The sequence below is a fragment of the Ursus arctos genome, unplaced genomic scaffold (genome assembly GCF_023065955.2).
Source record: "Ursus arctos isolate Adak ecotype North America unplaced genomic scaffold, UrsArc2.0 scaffold_19, whole genome shotgun sequence".
Lineage (NCBI taxonomy): Eukaryota > Metazoa > Chordata > Mammalia > Carnivora > Ursidae > Ursus > Ursus arctos.
This window is the reverse complement of record NW_026622863.1, coordinates 53,798,357-53,815,933: the sequence shown is the minus strand read 5'-3', so window position 1 is coordinate 53,815,933 and position 17,577 is coordinate 53,798,357. Positions and strand designations below refer to the sequence as shown.

Below are 17,577 nucleotides of genomic sequence, written 5' to 3'. Positions count from 1 at the left end.
GACATATCCCCCTGTGCCTCAGCTCTGGGCCCAGCATCCTGGGGGAAACAGGCTCAGAAAGGGGGCTTGCCTGTGCCCAAGGCCTCCAGCCATCAGGAAGGGTTGGCTTCTGTGTGAGGGGGTTGAGCCCCAAACCCTGCGTTTCCGCCAGAGCCGGGAGTGAGCAAGGGAGGGGGCAGGGGGAAGCCTGCCGGCTGGCCTGGTTGCTTAGGTGTGTGACACGAGGGATTGTTTCTGGCACAGCCTGGCTCTGGCCGTGGGAGGGGAAGAGAAAACATGGGTGTGGTTTCCCTGAAGGCGTTTTACTGAGGGACTGGGGGGCCCTTGGTATTTGGGGGGAGAGGCAGAGAATGGGCTGGGATGTGGCGGATGGAGAGGCTGGCTCCCAGGGGGGTGGAGGGGGGTCCTCTTGTTTCTGGGAGGACGTTGGCCAGAGTGGGGGACCCTGGTCTGGGCTGGCGTGGGAGAGGCATCTCCGTGTTTGCTCCGGGGGGGGGGGGGGCTGCGTTGAAGGTTTGCACTGGGGGTGGTGTAAGTGTCCTCGGGGTACGCATTACCACAAACATAGTGCTTTAAAACCACGTACATTTATTCTCTTGCAGTTCAGGGGTCAGAAATCCAAGATGGGTCTGCTGAGCTGAAGGCAAGGTGTTCCTTCTGGAGGCTCCAGGGGAGAACCTGACCCCCGTGCCTTTTCCAGCTTCCAGAGCCGCGGTGACGTCTCCAAGCTCAACGCTGCAAGTAAGTGGCCAAGCTGCAATTTGAACTCGTGTCAGCATAGGCCCCGACACCACGCCGTTGCGGGCAGGGTCAGCGTAGGGGTGGCACCCCAAGTACAGTAGCAGAGGCCGGGCCCAGGGCTCAGGACAGGGGCCGACAGGCCAGCTGCGACCCGGCAGCAGCGGGCACCGAGCGTCCGTCTTGGGCGCCTTCAAGGGTCTCCAGCCCCTTCACTGACCTGCAGTTTGCCCCTTGGCCCCTCCCTGGGTGTCTCCTGTCCTCTCCTCATTGCCTCTGACCACAGCGCCCACCATGGCTGTGTTTCTCAGCTTCTCTGACCATCTCTGTCTTTATAGTGTCTCTGAGTCTGTGTCTCTGTCTCTTGGCTTGGGCAAGTCGTGTGTGTGTGTGTGTGTGTGTGTGTGTGTGTGTGTGTCCACGTGTGTGTGCACATCTGGGCATGCATGTGATGTTGTGGGACAGCCTGGAAGTTTCCCTGTCCCGTGACTTTCAGGCCCAGAGGGGAATGTGCAGGCTTTCTTGGCAAGGGGCCGTGGGGGAGGGGACCCTCTGGAGGTCAGGGCTCAGGCTCAAGGACAGCCGCTGCATGGCTGGGGTGCGACCTTTGCTGGCCTGGCTCCAGGAGCAGGCCTGTATGCACGCCACCAGGAGCCAAGGGCAGCCTCTGCGATCCAGCCCTGTCCCTCAGCGGGAACACAGCTAGGGCCGCGGGGCCGCCTGGCTCTGGCCTAGGGATGCTCCACCAGGGGGCGCCCACATCCCGGGCCGTGCTGGGAGGCTGTGCGGGAGCCGCCGCACCCTCACCTTTGGGCCCCCCTCCTCCTGTGCTGTCATGGATAAGCGTCGCCCACAGCTGGGGGCTGGCTTCCTCTGAGGTTTGTTGAGGACCTGCCCTGCCCGTATTAGGACTCACAGGCTCCCTGCCCCCATCCCAGCCCTCGTCATTGGGGGGCAGGGGGACATTTAGTTATTTAACAGTTATTGAACACCTGCAATAGACTGAGGATGTAGCAGTGAGCAAGACGAGCACAGTCTGTCCCTGGAGGAGCCTGGGAGGGAGACACCCACAAACAGAAAAAAGACCAGTCCAGGCTGTTGGGGGTTGGATGGGGGAGGGGTGCTGCTTCAGATGGAGAAGCCGCGCTCTGAGAAGGTGACAATTGTCCCGCAGCCTGAGTGGAAGAGGTGGCAGCCAGGAGATTCCCAGGCAGAGGGAACAATAGGAAGAGGTAAAGTCAGAGAAATGGACAGGGGCCAGACCCTCAGGGCTTTGTAGGCCAGGTAGGAGTTGGGTTGGGGAGTTGGGAGTTGGCCAGGAAGGCCAGAGTGATGAGGAGCTATGCAGGGTTTGAAGCAGAGGTAGTGCCTAGAACTCAGGGCCCTGCCCCAAACCTTTGCTGGCCTCGCCGCACCTGGAATGTGGAGACCCCACTCCTGAATCCCCCTCTAATATGGGGAGGGGGAAAACTGAGGTGTCAGGATCAGGCCAGGAGCTCAGACAAAACTTGTCCCTCCCTACCTCCAACCTGCTCATCTGTGATCTCTCTACCTAGTCCCAGAGGGACTTGGTTTCCCTTAAAATTTATTGTGAAAATTTACAGGTGGCAGGTTCCTGGTGTTCCCAGCCAAGAACTCAGAGGCCAACCCTGTCATATTTGTTTCACACCATGTTATGGACTAAGTTGTGTCTCCCCAAACTCATCCTTTGAAGTCCTCACCCCCATACCTCAAAATGTGACTGTATTCAGAAACAAGGTCTTTAACGGGGTGATTAAGTTAAAATCAAGTCATATGTCTGTGCCCAATCCAATATGCCTGGTGTCTTTATAAGAAGAGGAAATCTGGACACAGACAGGTACACGGAAGGCCATGTGAAGACATAGGGAGAAGACAAGCTGTGGAGACAGGGCTCAGAAGAAACCAACCCTGCCGACACCTTGATCTTGGACATCTAGTCTCAAATATAAGAAAATAAATCTCTGTTGTTTAAGCCACCCAGCCTGTGAGGCCTTGTTAGGGCGGCCCCAGCAAACTAACCCAAGAAGTGCATTAGTTATCTACGTCTTGTAACAAATCACCACCAACACCGTGGCTTCAAGTCGTGTACTCTAATTTCTCACAGTCCCCATGGGTCAGGAGCCCAGGCACCACAGCTTACTGGGTCTTCTGCTCGGGGCCTCACGAGGCTGCGATCAAGGTGTAGGCTGGGGCCGCCGTCTCATCTGAGGTTGGGGTCCTCCTCCAGGCTCACAGGGAAGAATTCCTTCCCTTTCATCTGTAGAACTCATGGAAGTGGGCGGCCTCAAGGCCCGCAGGAGAATCACTGACATTTCACATCTCTGACCTCTTGACCCAGTTTCAAGGACCTTGCCTGGTTATATCAGGCCCACCCAGGGCAACCTTTCCATACTGGGGTTCTTCAGGGATCCCGTAGAACCAATAGGAGCTATATCTATGTCTATTCCATCTACAGAGAGACAGAGACAGTGAGAGATGTTGAGTGTCTTACATTTTATATATAAAGAGGTCTACTATAAGGGATTGGCTCATGCGATTATGGAGGCTGAGAAGTCCCACGATCTGCCATCTGCCTGTTGGAGGCCCAGGAAAGCTAGTGGTGTAGTTCCAAGGCCTAAGAACGAGAGAGCTGGCGGTGTGGATTCCAGTCTGGGTCTGAAGGCCTGAGAACCGGGAGCACCGAGGGCAGGTAAAGTTCAACATTCCAGCTCAGTCAGCTAGAGAGGGAATCCAGCCTTCCTGCACCTTTCTGTTCTAGCCAGGCCCTCTGCGGATTGGGTGACGGCCCCCCACCGTGGGGAGGGCCAATGGCTTTACCCATTCGACTGGTGCAAATGCTTATCTCTTCCAATAACACCTTCACAGACATGCCCAGAAATCGAGTTTAACCAGATACCTGGGCTTCCTGTGGCTCAGTCAGGTGCACCCATAAAATTAACCATTACATTTCCTTTTGATTAACATCAAATGATGAGGAGCTTGATTGCACCTGCCCAAATCCCTTCACCTTCACCATATCACATAACCTATCACAGGAGTGACGTCCGTCATGTCCACCGGCCACCTCAAGAAAAGGCACATGGTGCACAAGGGTGTGGGTCATTGGGGATTGTCATGGGAAGTGGCGGCCACTCCTGGGGAGGGCATTTGGTGCATATCTGTCCCTGTCTACATTTTTGGACTTCAAACAGAGGGATGTGCTTTCCCTGCACAGAAGGGACTGTGTGACCCAGTGTGACCGGCCGGGGAGTCTCTGGCTCCCGTGTGCTGGGCTGTGACCATGCATGTGGGGACCTACTAGCTAGACCTTGGATGGGGGTGGACTCGGGCTGGAGACACTCCCGGTTAAATCAATTCCGGGTTACAGGAATCACTTCCTCATTCTGTGCCTGGCTGAGAGACTTCAGAGGGCCTTTACTTACCCCCCAGTGAAGTGGGCATAACACTCTTTCCCTGGGAAAGGCCCATTCAGGCAGATGGGAGCCCCAAGAGATGTCAGAGAGGAGCATCCTTATGTGGGAGGCACAGGCCAGCCCCCTGGGCTCCTGCCCACCCCCTACATTGCTTAAAGTGCATCTATACTGTCTTGCCTGCACTCAAGTGAAAAAAGTTGTTTTATTTTTAGCTTCTGGCCCTGGGAGTCCTATCTTTGGTCTAGATGTCTCCTGCTGTGTGTGTAGTGGGAGACAGGTGCTCCAGGACACCTCTCACCCCAGCCCCTAATCTCTCCTCTCTAGTGAGCACAGGTGGTGCCATCACCAAGGCAATGGGCTGAGTGGCCCAAACCAAAATTGGATGTCCATGCAGCCCGACATCACACGCCCCCTCCTTCCAGAGGGAAGGGATGTGGATTGGAGGGCTTGAGCATGTTGGGGACCAGGAGCATTAGTGGGGGTACGGTGAGTGAGACCTAAGCCCCCTCCCCACCCTGTGACCAAAGAGGACAGGCTAATGGTCTGGTCCTGGCTGGGCCACCTTGGAGCTGGACTATTCCAGAAACCCAGGACACATTTCCCACCACCCAGTGTCGCTGGCAGGATTGAGAGGGGGGAGTGTGAGGAAGAGCGAAAGATCCAGGCTCCCCAATTCCTCCCAGGGTCTCTCTTCTCCTTTGACTACCAGTGAGGGTGGGGCTGCCTTTCTCTGGAATCGGAGGTGGGTGGGGTGCAGACCCTTGCCAAACCTTTTGTGGCTGACAGCTTTGGGATGGGGGTAGACAGAGAGGGACAATCCCATATGCACACAGGGCCTTTGGGTCATGAGTAACAGCCTACGTCCCTGGGAAGGGTCAGGTAGGGCTTGGCTACCTTCAAAGCCTGCTGTCCCCACTCCCAGCTCTGTCCTCCGGGATGAATAGTTCATCTGGCTGGAAAGGTGGGGGACAGGGGCTTGGAGGGTCTGGGGCTGGATAAGATGTCTGATCTAGTTGAGGGGGTTAGTGTCTCCCAAAAGCACCTGGGGTAGGGTGTTGTTGGCCAGAAACAAGCATGCCAGGGGCCTGGAGCGGTGTTTGCTAGGTTTCACATTTAAACTCCTAGAGGTCTTCACTCACCCATATCTACCTCTCTTGCTTTATTTTTCTTAGCAGCATGTAGAATAGGACACACATTATTTATCACTTGTTTATTTATTACTTATTTATTGCATCCCTCGCCCCCTGTAGATTTTATAAATTTACCAGGACAGGAATTTTGTGGCCCTCACATCCTATTGCTATGTCTCCAGCTCTGAGGTCAAGACCCAGGAGGGGCCTGATCAGGACTGAGGGTCTGGACACCACAGGGCCTGGGTACCTCTGATGATTTCCTGTGATCTTATCTGTGTCTTTGACACCTTGACTCCCAGTTTGTCTGCATGAGGGTCCCATGATTTCCCTTGCAGAGGATTCTGCATGAGGTGTCCAGCTACTGCTATTTGGAAAAAGCCACTTAAATCTGCACAGCCAGTTGTTTGAGTCCATTGAGTTCAAAACCTTTGTTCATTTTCTGGCGCCAGAGTAGGGGATGGCTTACAAGGGCAGGTGCCGGGGCTCTGCCTCTCTCACCTCCTGACTGGCAGTAGATGGGGGCTGGCTGGGCTCTGTTGGCACTGAGAGCTCCTTTCACTATTGCACGGACCCTAGTGGCCTGAGATGAAACAGGTGGGCCTGGGTTCTCCCCGAAGCCAGCTGGGCCGTACATTCCACATCCACACCATGACCCAGTGTGGAATCTTCCTCCATCTGGGAGCAACCTCAGGGGGTGGGGTCTGGTGTACTGGGGAGCTCCAGAAGTAGGTGGGGACTGACCCCCTGGGGCAGGGCCTCCTAACTCTACCCTGGTGCCTGCATTCTCTCCTTCCCCTACCCTTCTACTCTTTATTCCTCAATAGCTCAGAGCTCTGCTCATGTGTCCCTGCCAGTCCCTGGGCAGCTTCCTTTCTGGCAGGGGAGGTAAAGCTGAAGTGAAAAGGATGTTTGCGCTGAGCTGGAATCCTAGGATTTCCATGCATGAATTCACGGGACACTGCAAAAACGATATTGCAGGGTGGGAAGAGGTCCACATCAGCTCAGATCACAGCTGAGTTTGGGCCTGCCCTGGGGACCTTGGAAAACTGCCTGGGAGGCTCATTCAATAAAGAGTACCGCTTGGTCTGATCAGGCCCCTTGCTGGTTGTTGCGGACAGTTGGGTGTCCCTGCTGTCATGAACCGTGGCTGAGTGCTGCTGGGCATGTAATGGGACCCCACATAGCAGAGCGGGCTTTCCTGCAGGAGTTGAGGAGGTGTGGGGTAGGAGCAGAAGAGTCTTTTGGTCTGACAAACAGCCCTCAGGCTGAGGGGGATTGCCTTGGAGCAGTGGTTCTCAACAAGGGGGGAGAGAAGGTGGAGGCCAGGCACAGGGGGCCTGCTGACCCCCCTACAAGGCACAGGATGGCCCTCACAACAAAGAACGTCTGGCCCAGTTGTTAGTAGGGCCATGGTTGAGAAACTGTGTTGGATGACCTGCATTAGCCAGCATGGCTCAAAGGCTGAAACCGTCCTGGGCTGAGGTGGAAAGGAGGGGCAGGGGACCCCGGACAGCTCAGTGGTTCCCCAAGCCCCCGGGCCACGAAGGAGAAGGCGTAGCTGGGCCCGCGTTCCTGCACAACCACACACGCGGGCACGCAGCAGACGCCCGGGAACCGCGAGCGCATGGGACCTCTGGGGGCAGGAAGCTTCGCGGGCGTCAGTTTCCCGGACGGGGATATTAGAGACCAGGGCCTGGGCGTGGGGGCCAGGCCAGGAAGGACGACACCCCTGGTTAGCTAGGCCGTTCGGAAACCGCGCTGCTGTAGAAGGATTCTATGACAGACAAAGGAGAATCGATAGCCAAAAAGCGGAACAAGCCGCCCCACGTCCGGGCCGGCCTTGCTGGACCTTCGGCTGACTTCCGCTACCGTCGAAACGACCAGGCAGCCGGGGGTCGGGGAAGAACTACAACTCCCACGATGCTGTGCGCCGCTTACGCCGGGGAACGGGCGACCGCCGCAGGCCAACGGGAGGGGCGGGGCGGGGCCTCGGCGCACGTGGCGTGGTGACGCGCCGACGGCAACGTCGGGGTTTGTGTGCGCGAGAGGCCGCCGATAAAGGTTGGGTGCCTCGCGCCGGGGGCTGTTGGGAGGGAGCGCGCCCCCGCCCCCCTCCCAGGCCCCCCACTCCTGTCCCGCCGCTGCCGGGGCCCCGTCTTCCCGTCGGCCCCCGCGGGAAGGCCCTAGGTCTTCCCCGCTCATTCCCCCGGTCGGGGCCGCAGGTGAGAGACCGGAGGGGTGGGGGTGGGGGGAGGGACCGGAGGGCGGAGACGTTGGGGAAACGGCGAGCGTGAAACCGGAAGGGATGCCTTAAAGGGAAGGGCGCTACTTCCCCTCCGACTTTTGCCCGTCAGGCCGGCTCCGCCCCCTTAAAGGGCAAGGAGCTGCCTTTAGAGGGGCGGGTTAGGTTCTGCAGTACCCCGCAGCTTCCCGCTTTTTATTCTCTAAGGATGGATTATCTTGTGAAAGGTCACGGACAGTGTCCCAGACATTGAAGGAATAGCTTCTGAGTTTTGGTTGGTTCCAAGCAGACACTAGCGTAGCTCAACAAAGGTGCAGATTGGTATGCAGTGGGAGCAGCCTCTTAAAGGGGAAGTCGGGCCTGATGGAAGGGTGTGGTCCGGCCTTTCCAAGGGGGTGCTCTTCATTGGGCAAGATGAATCCGACTCTTGCGGAGGGCAGATGTCTCTTGTTTCAGGCATGCTCGGCCTTCTGGAAGGCACGTGCAGCTTCTCTTAAAAGGACTGGCTTACATTTTAAAGAGAATGCTCATCTTATTAAAGGGAATCTTTATCGCCTGTCCAAAGGGGATGCCCGGCCTTTTTTCATTCAGGATATGTTTTCCCAGTGCTCGCTCTGTGCCAGACGTTGTTTTAGGCGCTGGAGTGCGACAGTGATTAAGACGCCCCTACATTTTGTGGGTAGAGGGCTAGGGATGCTGCTAAACACCCCACAGTGCTCGGGACAGGCCCCTCAGCACTGGTCAGCCCTACATCTCAACAGTGCTGAGGTTGGGAAACCCTGATTAGAAGCAGGTTAGGAGATGATAAGTATATAGAGAAGGGGGAGTCTTGGAAGGGGTTGCAGATTTACGTCCCATGCAGGGAATGCCTCCGTGAGGTGACATGTCAGCAAGAACACTGGCAGGAAGGGGAGGTCCCTGGCAGGGGCCTGTGTCACTGCTCCAGGTGGTGACTGGATGGTGTGAGAGTCTGAGGCTCGCGGGAGGTTAGGGAGGGGAGGAGGTCATGGGCATGGGAAGTCTGTAGGCTCCTGTAAGAGATTTGTCTTCTCTGAAATGGGAGCTGTAGAAGCTCTTGGCGAGTTCCCCGCAGCCTGTGTTGGGCGCGTACTGGGGGCAGGAAGAGTAGGGGTGGAAACATGGAGATCTGTTTTAGGACGCTGTTGCAGCTGCAGGAGGCAGGCCCTGGACAAAGGTGGCCATGGGGGACTTGGAGAGAAGTGGCCAGATTCCAGATATGGTCCTGCTGGGATAGGAGAACCTCCTGATGGATTAGGCATAGGTGGTGAGAGAGAGAAAGAGGTGATGCCTGAGGAAGGACTGAGCAGTTTTCAGGGATGGAGAAGATTGGGGTGAAGAAGGGAACGAGCAGGACTGAAAAAAAACCCCACCAAGTTGATTTGGGTCATGTTAAGTTTGAGTTGTCTGTTAGGCATCCATATGACATACTGTAGCAGGGGGTTAGAGTTGAAAGGAGAGGGTGTCAAATAGAGATATATTTTGGAGTCATCCTGCTTATAGACTGAGATCCCGAGAATGGGGGCTCCCTGGGAGAGAGGATGAGGAAGAGGACTAAGGGTCGGCAGAGCCCTGGGTTCTCCTAAATTCACAAGTCGGGGAGATGAAAAGGAGCCAATACCCCAAAGTGAGGAGAGTGGCTTAAAGAGGGAGGGACCCCTTGGGGATTGAGCGGAGACCATGCAGTTTAGCACCGGGGAGGCCAGGAGTGGAGTCAGGGGAGGAGGATCTGAGTGATGGGGTTTGAGATGGGAAAAAAACGTGTTTTTGTTTTTTAATTTGAGAGACACAGAGCGCACAGAGGGAGAGGCAGAAGCAGACTCCCTGCTGAGCAGAGAGCCCGATGTGGGGCTTGATCCCCGGACCCTGAGATCATGACCTGAGCTGAAGGCAGACTCTTAACTGACTGAGCCATCCAGGCACCCAGGGAAAATGTGTATTGACAGCACTTTGAGTTGCTTTGCTGCAAAGGGTGTGGAGAGAAATAAGGCCATGGCTGGAGGGTGCGGTGGGATGAAGGGTTTTATTGTTTGTTTTTTCAAAAGGGGAGATGCAGCTTGTGGGCACACTGAAATAGTCCAGGAGATAAGGAAGAGTTGTAGGTGGGAAGTCAGAGTCCATGGGCTAGAGGCAGGCATGGGGGAGGGGTAGTGCAGGAATTCTCAGCCTCAGCACTACTGGCGTTTTGGACTGGATCATTCTGTGCTGCGGAGGGCTCTTCTGTGCACCGTAGGATATCGAGCAGCATCCCTGGTCTCCCCTCACTAGATGCCAGGAGCACCAGCCCCTCCAGTCAACAACTTAACAGTCTCCAGGCGTTGCCAGATGTCCCCTGGGCTGGGAGAGTAGATTGCTCTCATTGAGAATCACTGCGATAGTAGTTGGAATATGGGAACCTTCTCTTCTGATTGCTTTTATAAAGTTCTCAGTGACAAGATCAGTGGCAAGGTCACCTGCTAAGGGAGGAGGGGACAGGAGAGTGGTTTGAGGGGAACAGAAACATGTTGAGTACCACCTGTTGGGTGGGGATGTGTTGCGGTGAATGGACTAGAGAAATGCAGTATGAGCAGTGCAGGGAACTTTGAGATGCATGGACATGAGTGCAGAGGGACACTGAAGCCAAGGGCACCTGGCTGGCTCAGTCGGTAGAGCACACGACTCTTGATCACAGAGTTGTGAGTTCAAGCCCCACATTGGGTGTGGAGATTACTTAAAAAATAAAATCTTGGGGCATCTGGGTGGCACAGATCGGTTGAGCAGCCGACTTTTGATTTCGGCTAAGGTCGTTGTGATCTCAGGGTTATGAGATCTAGCCACACATCAGGCTCCACGCTCAGTGCGGAATCTGCTTGAGATTCTCTCTCCCTCTCCCTCTCCTGCTTGTGCTCTCTCTTTCTCTCTCTCAAATAAACAAATATATCTCAAAAAATAAAATAAAATCTTAAAATAAAAAATTTTTTTAGGAGGGAGACTGAACCCAGGCAGAAGTGAGAACGTGGATGGGGTGGAGGGTGCAGAGCTGTTATGGGTCTGGTAGAGGTTAGGGATCTTTGATTAATGCACAAGAGGGAGCAGGCAAGCAGGATGGGGTGGTGGAGAGTGGAATGCACACAGGGCTTTAGTTATAGTAACAGTGGGAACTGAGGTTGAGGCAGGGCGGAAGATGAGGTTTTGGAGAAGGGTCAAGGATCAGATGCCAGGGTGCTAGAGAGACCCCAGGCCTTCTTCAGGGACAGTGCCTATCTGTAGAGGGAATGAGCTTAGTCCTAAGGGAAGTACTTGGGCTCCTAAAGACCATGAATAGCCTTCTCAGACTTGTCCAGCCTCCTGGGGGGGATGGCCAGCATCCTGTGGCTGGTGAGTGCCCCAATTTGCCAGAACTTTTGTTTCAGCACCTAAAGCCTTGCATTGGGGCACACCTGGACCACTGGGGGCCCTGATCCTAAGGGAGTCTCCCTATCCCGTGGGCAGGGGGGGGGGTGAGGGTTGGGGAGGTACCCTCTGCCTCTTCAGAGGCAAAGTGTATGTCCAGGTTGAGACGATGTGGTGTTTGGGTGGAGGTGGGATGAGCTCACGCCTTCGCCTGACCTGGAATCCCCCGCCAGGTGTGATGGTCGGCTCCCACGCAGACATGGCGCCCGCCTCTACCAGCGAGGGGCCCGGGGAGAAGCCCGGCCCCGCGGCCCCCGCCCCGACGGCCCAGTATGAGTGTGGGGAGTGTGGCAAGTCATTCCGGTGGTCATCCCGGCTCCTCCATCACCAGCGCACGCACACGGGCGAGCGGCCCTACAAGTGCCCTGACTGCCCCAAGGCCTTCAAGGGCTCCTCCGCCCTGCTCTACCACCAGCGGGGCCACACGGGCGAGCGGCCCTACCAGTGCCCCGACTGCCCCAAGGCCTTCAAGCGCTCCTCGCTGCTGCAGATACACCGCAGCGTGCACACGGGCCTGCGGGCCTTCACGTGCGGCCAGTGCGGCCTGGCCTTCAAGTGGTCCTCGCACTACCAGTACCACCTGAGGCAGCACACGGGCGAGCGGCCCTACCCGTGCCCCGACTGCCCCAAGGCCTTCAAGAACTCGTCCAGCCTGCGGCGCCACCGGCACGTGCACACGGGCGAGCGACCCTACACCTGCGGCGTGTGCGGCAAGAGCTTCACCCAGAGCACCAACCTACGGCAGCACCAGCGCGTGCACACTGGCGAGCGGCCCTTCCGCTGCCCGCTCTGCCCCAAGACCTTCACGCACTCGTCCAACCTGCTGCTGCACCAGCGCACGCACGGCGCTGGAGCCGCCACCCCCGCCCCCGCCCAGCCGCAACACGAGCCCAGCGCCAAAGTCTTGGTGTCAGACGCCTACCTGCACGCGCCTGCGCCGCCGCCCCCCGCCCGCGCCCCCGCCCGTGGTGCCCGAGCTCTTTCTGGCCGCGGCGGAGACCACGGTGGAGCTGGTGTACCGCTGCGAGGGCTGCGAGCTGGGCTTCGGCAGCGAGGAGCTGCTCCTGGAGCACCAGCCCTGCCCCGGGCCCGAGGCAGCCACCCCGCCCCAGGACGGGCACGCCACCACGGCGCCCAAGGTGGACCCCGCCCCGCCACCCTCCCAGTCCCCACCGACCCCTCCAGCGCAGCCCCCGCCTGCCGCCGCCGCCCCGGGCTTCGCCTGCCTCCCATGCGGGAAGTCCTTCCGGACGGTGGCCGGCCTCTCCCGCCACCAGCACAGCCACGGGGCGGCCGGCGGTCAGGCGTTCCGCTGTGGCAGCTGCGACGGCGCCTTCCCGCAGCTGGCCAGCCTCCTGGCGCACCAGCAGTGCCACGTGGAAGAGGCGGCTGCTGGGCGCCCGCCCCCCCAGGCGGAGGCCGCCGAGGTCACCTGTCCCCAGGAGCCGCTGGCCCCAGCAGCCCCTGCCCCGCCCGCGCCCGTGCCTGCGCCCGCACCAGCTTGTGCCGAGCGGCCCTACAAATGCGCCGAGTGTGGCAAGGCCTTCAAGGGCTCCTCGGGGCTGCGCTACCATCTGCGGGACCACACGGGCGAGCGGCCCTACCAGTGCGGCGAGTGCGGCAAGGCCTTCAAGCGCTCCTCGCTGCTGGCCATCCATCAGCGCGTGCACACGGGCCTGCGGGCCTTCACGTGCGGCCAGTGCGGCCTCACCTTCAAGTGGTCCTCGCACTACCAGTACCACCTGCGGCTGCACTCCGGTGAGCGGCCCTACGCCTGTGGGGAGTGCGGCAAGGCCTTCCGGAACACGTCGTGCCTGCGGCGCCACCGGCACGTGCACACGGGCGAGCGCCCCCATGCCTGCGGCGTGTGCGGCAAGAGCTTCGCGCAGACCTCCAACCTGCGGCAGCACCAGCGCGTGCACACGGGCGAGCGGCCCTTCCGCTGCCCGCTCTGCCCCAAGACCTTCACGCACTCGTCCAACCTGCTGCTGCACCAGCGCACGCACTCGGCCGAGCGCCCCTTTGCCTGCCCCATCTGCGGCCGCAGCTTTGTCATGGCCGCCTACCTGCAGCGGCACCTGAGGACGCACGCCCCCGCCCCCACGGCTGCGGGCCCCTCAGCCCCCGCCGCAGGCTCTCAGGCCCCTGCTCCGCTGGCTGCAGCCCCAGCCCCATCTGCCACCCAAGACGTCCACGTTCTCCCCCACCTCCAGGCCACGCTCTCCCTCGAGGTGGCAGGGGGCCCGGCTCCGGCCCCGCCCCCAGGCCAGGCAGCCCCCAACTCCCAGACTTTTCTCCTGGTGCAGACCGCCCAGGGTCTCCAGCTCATCCCCAGCAGCGTCCAACCCCCTACGCCCCCGCCCCCACCGGCTCCCCCCAAGCTCATCCTGCTACCCTCCTCCAGTACTGGTGCTGGGAGCAGCCGCGGAAGGCAGGGCCCACGGGCTACAGGGAAATCTGGTCAGGGACCTGGAGTAGTATGGCTGCCAGGTCCTGGGGGACTGGGGGTTCAGGGAGGGGGCAACGCAGGGGCCAGTGGGGGAGGGCAGAGCCTCATTGTTCTACAGAATGTAGGGGGTGGGGAAGCAGGGGCACAGGAAGTGAGTGGGGTCCAGCTCCAGCCCCTCCGGCCAGCCCCCGAAGTGACCACTGTTCAGCTCCAGCCAGCCCAGGAGGTGACCACGGTCCAGCTCCAGCCAGCTCAGGAAGTGACCACGGTCCAGCTCCAGCCTGTGGCAGGCCAGCTGTCCAATCCCAATGGGGGAGCTGTGACCACTGAGGCCCCCAATCTGCTGGTGGTTCAGAGTGGTACAGCTGAGGAGCTGCTGGCGGGTTCTGGCCCTGGGGAGCCAGGTGATGGTGAGGCCAGTACTGGTGTCGTCCAGGATGTGCTCTTTGAGACGCTGCAGACAGACGAGGGGTTGCAGAGCGTCCTGGTGCTGAGTGGGGCAGATGGGGAGCAGACCCAGCTGTGTGTGCAGGAGGTAGAGACCCTACCCCCTGGGCTGGCTGAGCCTCCTGCCCCAGGCCCACCGGGACAGAAACTGCTCATCATCCGCAGTGCGCCAGCCACTGAACTGCTGGAGAATGGCAGCGGTGGGGGAGGCGCGGCCACGCTGCAGCTGCTGACCCCACCAGCACCTGGCCAAGCCTCTGCCCCAGTGGGCATCTCCGCGGCTCCCACCTCCCAGATGGTACAAGTGGTACCCACTGGCGCTGCCCCTGGAAGCATGACCCCGCAGGGCTTGCCCTCTATCCAGATTGTCCAGACTCTGCCCGCAGTCCAGCTGGTGCACACATTTTGAGGAGAACCACTGGGTTTTCTTCTGCCCAACACAGAGACCCGGACTCACTGCTTGGGCTGGGCTGGGGGGAGGGGAGCTGCAGGCTGGGCTTGCTAATAAAGACCAAAATCTCCTTTCCGTGTTTTTTCTCAGGGGCGGCCGGGGTGGGGGGAATGTCATGGCTATAGCCACTGCTTGAGAGCTTGGAGCCTTGTATCTCTTGCTTCCTGGCTCTCAGGTGACTGACTTCGCGATTTGGGGCCCGCCACTTCTACGTGAGGTTCTGTTTATCCTTAAAGGGATGCATCTAGAATCCTGGTTCTGCCACTTGTTCGCTGTCACCCCACCTCTCCCCCATCTGGAAAATGGGTGGGTGGGAATCCTTATCCCGAAGGCCCCTTAGAGAAAGCCCAGGTGGGCTGGGGTGGTGGTTCCTGGGGCCAGGAGTTTGGGAGCTAGTGAGCCCAGGGGCGGCCCCTCCCGCGAAGGCCCCGGAGCCAATGAGAACTGATGCGCTCCCATCACCGCCCCCCCCCCCCCACCGCCTCTCAGCTTGCTTAGCAACCAGGGAAGGTCAGCGAACGTGCGCTTCTCCTCGGCTGGCCGGGTAAGTACCGTTCTGCTCCAACCCGCCGCCCCTATCCCCTGCGGCCCGCCCCGCCCCGCGACTGCTCGCGTCTCCTCCCTCTACCCCAACCCCGGTGGGGTCGCTGCTCCCTGCTCAGGTCCCTCTTCGGCCCAGTCAGGACGCTTGGCAACCGTTGCTAAGGCAGGGTGCAGACCCCGCCCCCTCCGTGCGCGAGCGTGACGTCACTTCCGCAGGCGACCCCTTGCCGACCCTGCTGCCCCCACACCTAGTCGAAGGATTGGAGAGACCTGCAGAGGTACCTGCGGTGTCTGCTCCTGCGTCGCGGGTGGGGGACGCCTGTGGGGCAGGGAGCGTGGTCCATGCCCTGGCTGTTGGTGGGGGGGAGTTCCGCTAACTCCCCAGGGCAGCCCCGGAGCCTGAGAGGGAGCCCCGGGTTGCTGGGTGCTGGCGTCCGCAGGGCTTGTAGGAGGTACTCCCCTAGCACCGCGGCGGGCGAAGGGGGGGGGTGTCCGCGAGACTGGAGAAGTCTCGGGGTGGAGAGTGAATCCCAGCCTGCTTGGGACCTCGCTTGGGGGTCCCGAGCGTTCCCAGTGTCCCCATCTGGACCGTGCTGCTGCTGGTCCCCATGCCTGGAGGTGCCCTTCACTGACGCTGACCTGCTTGTTTCCACCAGGTGCACGCCTGCTCCCTTCGGGGGCGCGGGAGCCTGGGGGCTGACATGGCCCCCGGCCACCTGTCCGTGCGGGAGATGAGGGAAGATGAGAAACCCCTGGTGCTGGAGATGCTGAAGGTGAGAGCAGGTGGGGGCACATCGTGAGCGGCTCCAGCCACCTGCCTGAGCCAGCCTGGACCCCTGAAACGTGATCTTTTCCTCCTAGGAGGCTTCCTGGCGCGGTCCCTTCTTTTTCTAGGGCCTTCTTCCTACCCCTAGGGTCAGAAAGGCTTTAGGGGCACCTGGCTGGTTCAGTCTTGACCATGGGGTTGTGAGTTCAAGCCTGACTTTGGGTGTAGAGATTACATTAACAAAAAATAAAGTTTTAATAGCTGGAGGGCGGTGAGATGAGCGTGTCACGGGCTCCCTCTGACCTCTGCAGACTTCAGTCCGCCCTGCGCCAGCCAAGCCTCCTCCCCAGCACTCTTCAAGCAGAGCCATTGGGCCTCAGCCTGGCGCTGGGTCTGCCCCCCACCCCCACCCCAGTGCCACCGCCTGCTGTCCAGAGCATGCTGCTGCTCTGAACTAGGGCAGTCCTTTGTCCTGTTCTGGCTGCCGCCTTCCCTGCAGCCTCACACCTGCAGCTCCCCTGAATCGGGTGTCCCCCCACAGCTCCTAATTCACTCACTCGCTCAAGGCCCCGTGTGCTGGACGTTGTTTCCTGGAGCCTAGAGCAGACGTGGTCCCGTTGCCTGCCTGTTCCTTGGCCGCAGGCCCCATCACACCGCCTGCCCTTCTCATTCGGGAACTTCCACCCCTCCACCCTGCCTGGGCACAGCCCACCCCCTCTGCTCTCCCCGAATGTCTGACAGCATGGGGGCCCTAGCGTGATGGAAGGCCAGGCCCCCGAGGCTGACTGCTCCTCCTGCCCACAGGCTGGTGTGAAGGACACAGAGAACCGTGTGGCCCTCCACGCCCTGACACGGCCACCAGCTCTGCTCCTCCTGGCTGCGGCCAGCAGCGGCCTGCGCTTCGTCCTGGCCTCCTTTGCCCTGGCCCTCCTCCTGCCCGTGTTCCTGGCTGTGGCAGCCATGAAGCTGGGCCTGCGGGCCCGATGGGGCTCACTGCCTCCTCCAGGCGGCCTGGGGGGCCCCTGGGTGGCAGTGCGCAGCTCGGGTGATGTGTGTGGGGTCCTGGCCCTGGCCCCAGGCTCCAGTGCTGGGGACGGGGCCCGGGTCACCCGCCTGTCTGTCTCTCGATGGCACCGCCGCCGAGGTGTGGGCAGGCGGTTGCTGGCCTTTGCTGAATCCCGGGCGCGAGCCTGGGCGGGAGGCATGGGGGAGCCCCGGGCCCGGCTTGTGGTCCCAGTGGCTGTGGCAGCATGGGGCGTGGCAGGGATGCTGGAGGGGTGCGGCTACCAGGCTGAGGGGAGCTGGGGCTGCATGGGCTACACACTTGTGAGGGAATTCAGCAAGGACCTGTGACTCTGGACTCCGGTGGGAGGGAGAGCACTTAGTGAGTGACTACTGTATGCAGGTTCTCCCTCTGTGAAGCCCCAGCCTGCCCGGGGCCCAGAAGTAGGCCTGCAGAGGGCCAGACACCCCACTGCAGGCTGATGTCTGTCTGTAGTGTTGGAACTTCTCACAGAGGTCACCCTGTCCAGCCCCCTGACCCAGATTTCATCTGCACTGAGAAATCTCCTCGGTCTGTCTGGAAAGGTTGCACCATTTGTGCTATAGGCCTGAGCCCAGGAGAGAGATGTGGGGAGGAGGAGAAAGGGCCCGCCCCCGTGGGTTAGGACTTGTGGCAGGGCACCCCAAATGGGGACAAGGCCCTCCTGGGAGTGGGGAGAGGTTTGATGACTGCTTGGAGGGGATGAGCAGAGCTTTGCAGAGAAGGGTAGTCTGCCCAGAGAGAGGCCCTGGCAAGGACAGGGTGGACACGGGGCTGCCCACGCCAGGCCCCTCCCTGGAAGGTGAGCTGAGAGGGGCGGCCAGACCCATCTGGTTTTTTACACCCGATTGTTAATAAAGCCTAAAACTGCTGTGTTCCGAA

General features: G+C 59.8%; 2 protein-coding genes across 4 annotated transcripts in view; both read left to right on the top strand.

Moving 5' to 3' along the window:
* The window catches only part of ZNF628 (zinc finger protein 628), a 57,230-nt gene extending 42,815 nt beyond the window's left edge, over positions 1–14,415 (top strand). Inside the window, 3 exon segments of the mRNA XM_057313999.1 lie at positions 603–741; positions 11,171–11,939; positions 11,941–14,415. Of these exon segments, the coding sequence (XP_057169982.1) occupies positions 11,176–11,939; positions 11,941–14,302 (3,126 nt within the window). The 5' untranslated portion in view covers positions 603–741; positions 11,171–11,175 and the 3' untranslated portion in view covers positions 14,303–14,415.
* Positions 14,416–14,745: 330 nt separating this feature from the next.
* NAT14 (N-acetyltransferase 14 (putative)) lies at positions 14,746–17,577 on the top strand. 3 transcript variants are annotated; one of them, XM_026488521.4, is made up of 3 exons: positions 14,746–14,888; positions 15,544–15,660; positions 16,458–17,577. In XM_026488521.4, the coding sequence occupies exons 2-3, from the start codon at positions 15,589–15,591 to the stop codon at positions 17,004–17,006; spliced, it is 621 nt and encodes a 206-aa protein (XP_026344306.3). In that variant the 5' UTR covers positions 14,746–14,888; positions 15,544–15,588; the 3' UTR covers positions 17,007–17,577. The 3 variants fall into 3 exon arrangements, with proteins under 3 accessions (XP_026344306.3, XP_026344304.1, XP_057170050.1); XM_026488519.4 differs by lacking the exon at positions 14,746–14,888 and adding an exon at positions 14,918–15,165; XM_057314067.1 differs by lacking the exon at positions 14,746–14,888 and adding an exon at positions 15,187–15,339.

Excerpts from the sequence above, each read along its gene's own strand:
- NAT14 (XM_026488521.4), top strand. The coding sequence starts at position 15,589 with ATGGCCCCCGGCCACCTGTCCGTGCGGGAGATGAGGGAAGATGAGAAA. Across the intron at positions 15,661-16,457 it reads TGGTGCTGGAGATGCTGAAG|GCTGGTGTGAAGGACACAGA; the intron begins GTGAGAGCAGGT and ends TCCTGCCCACAG.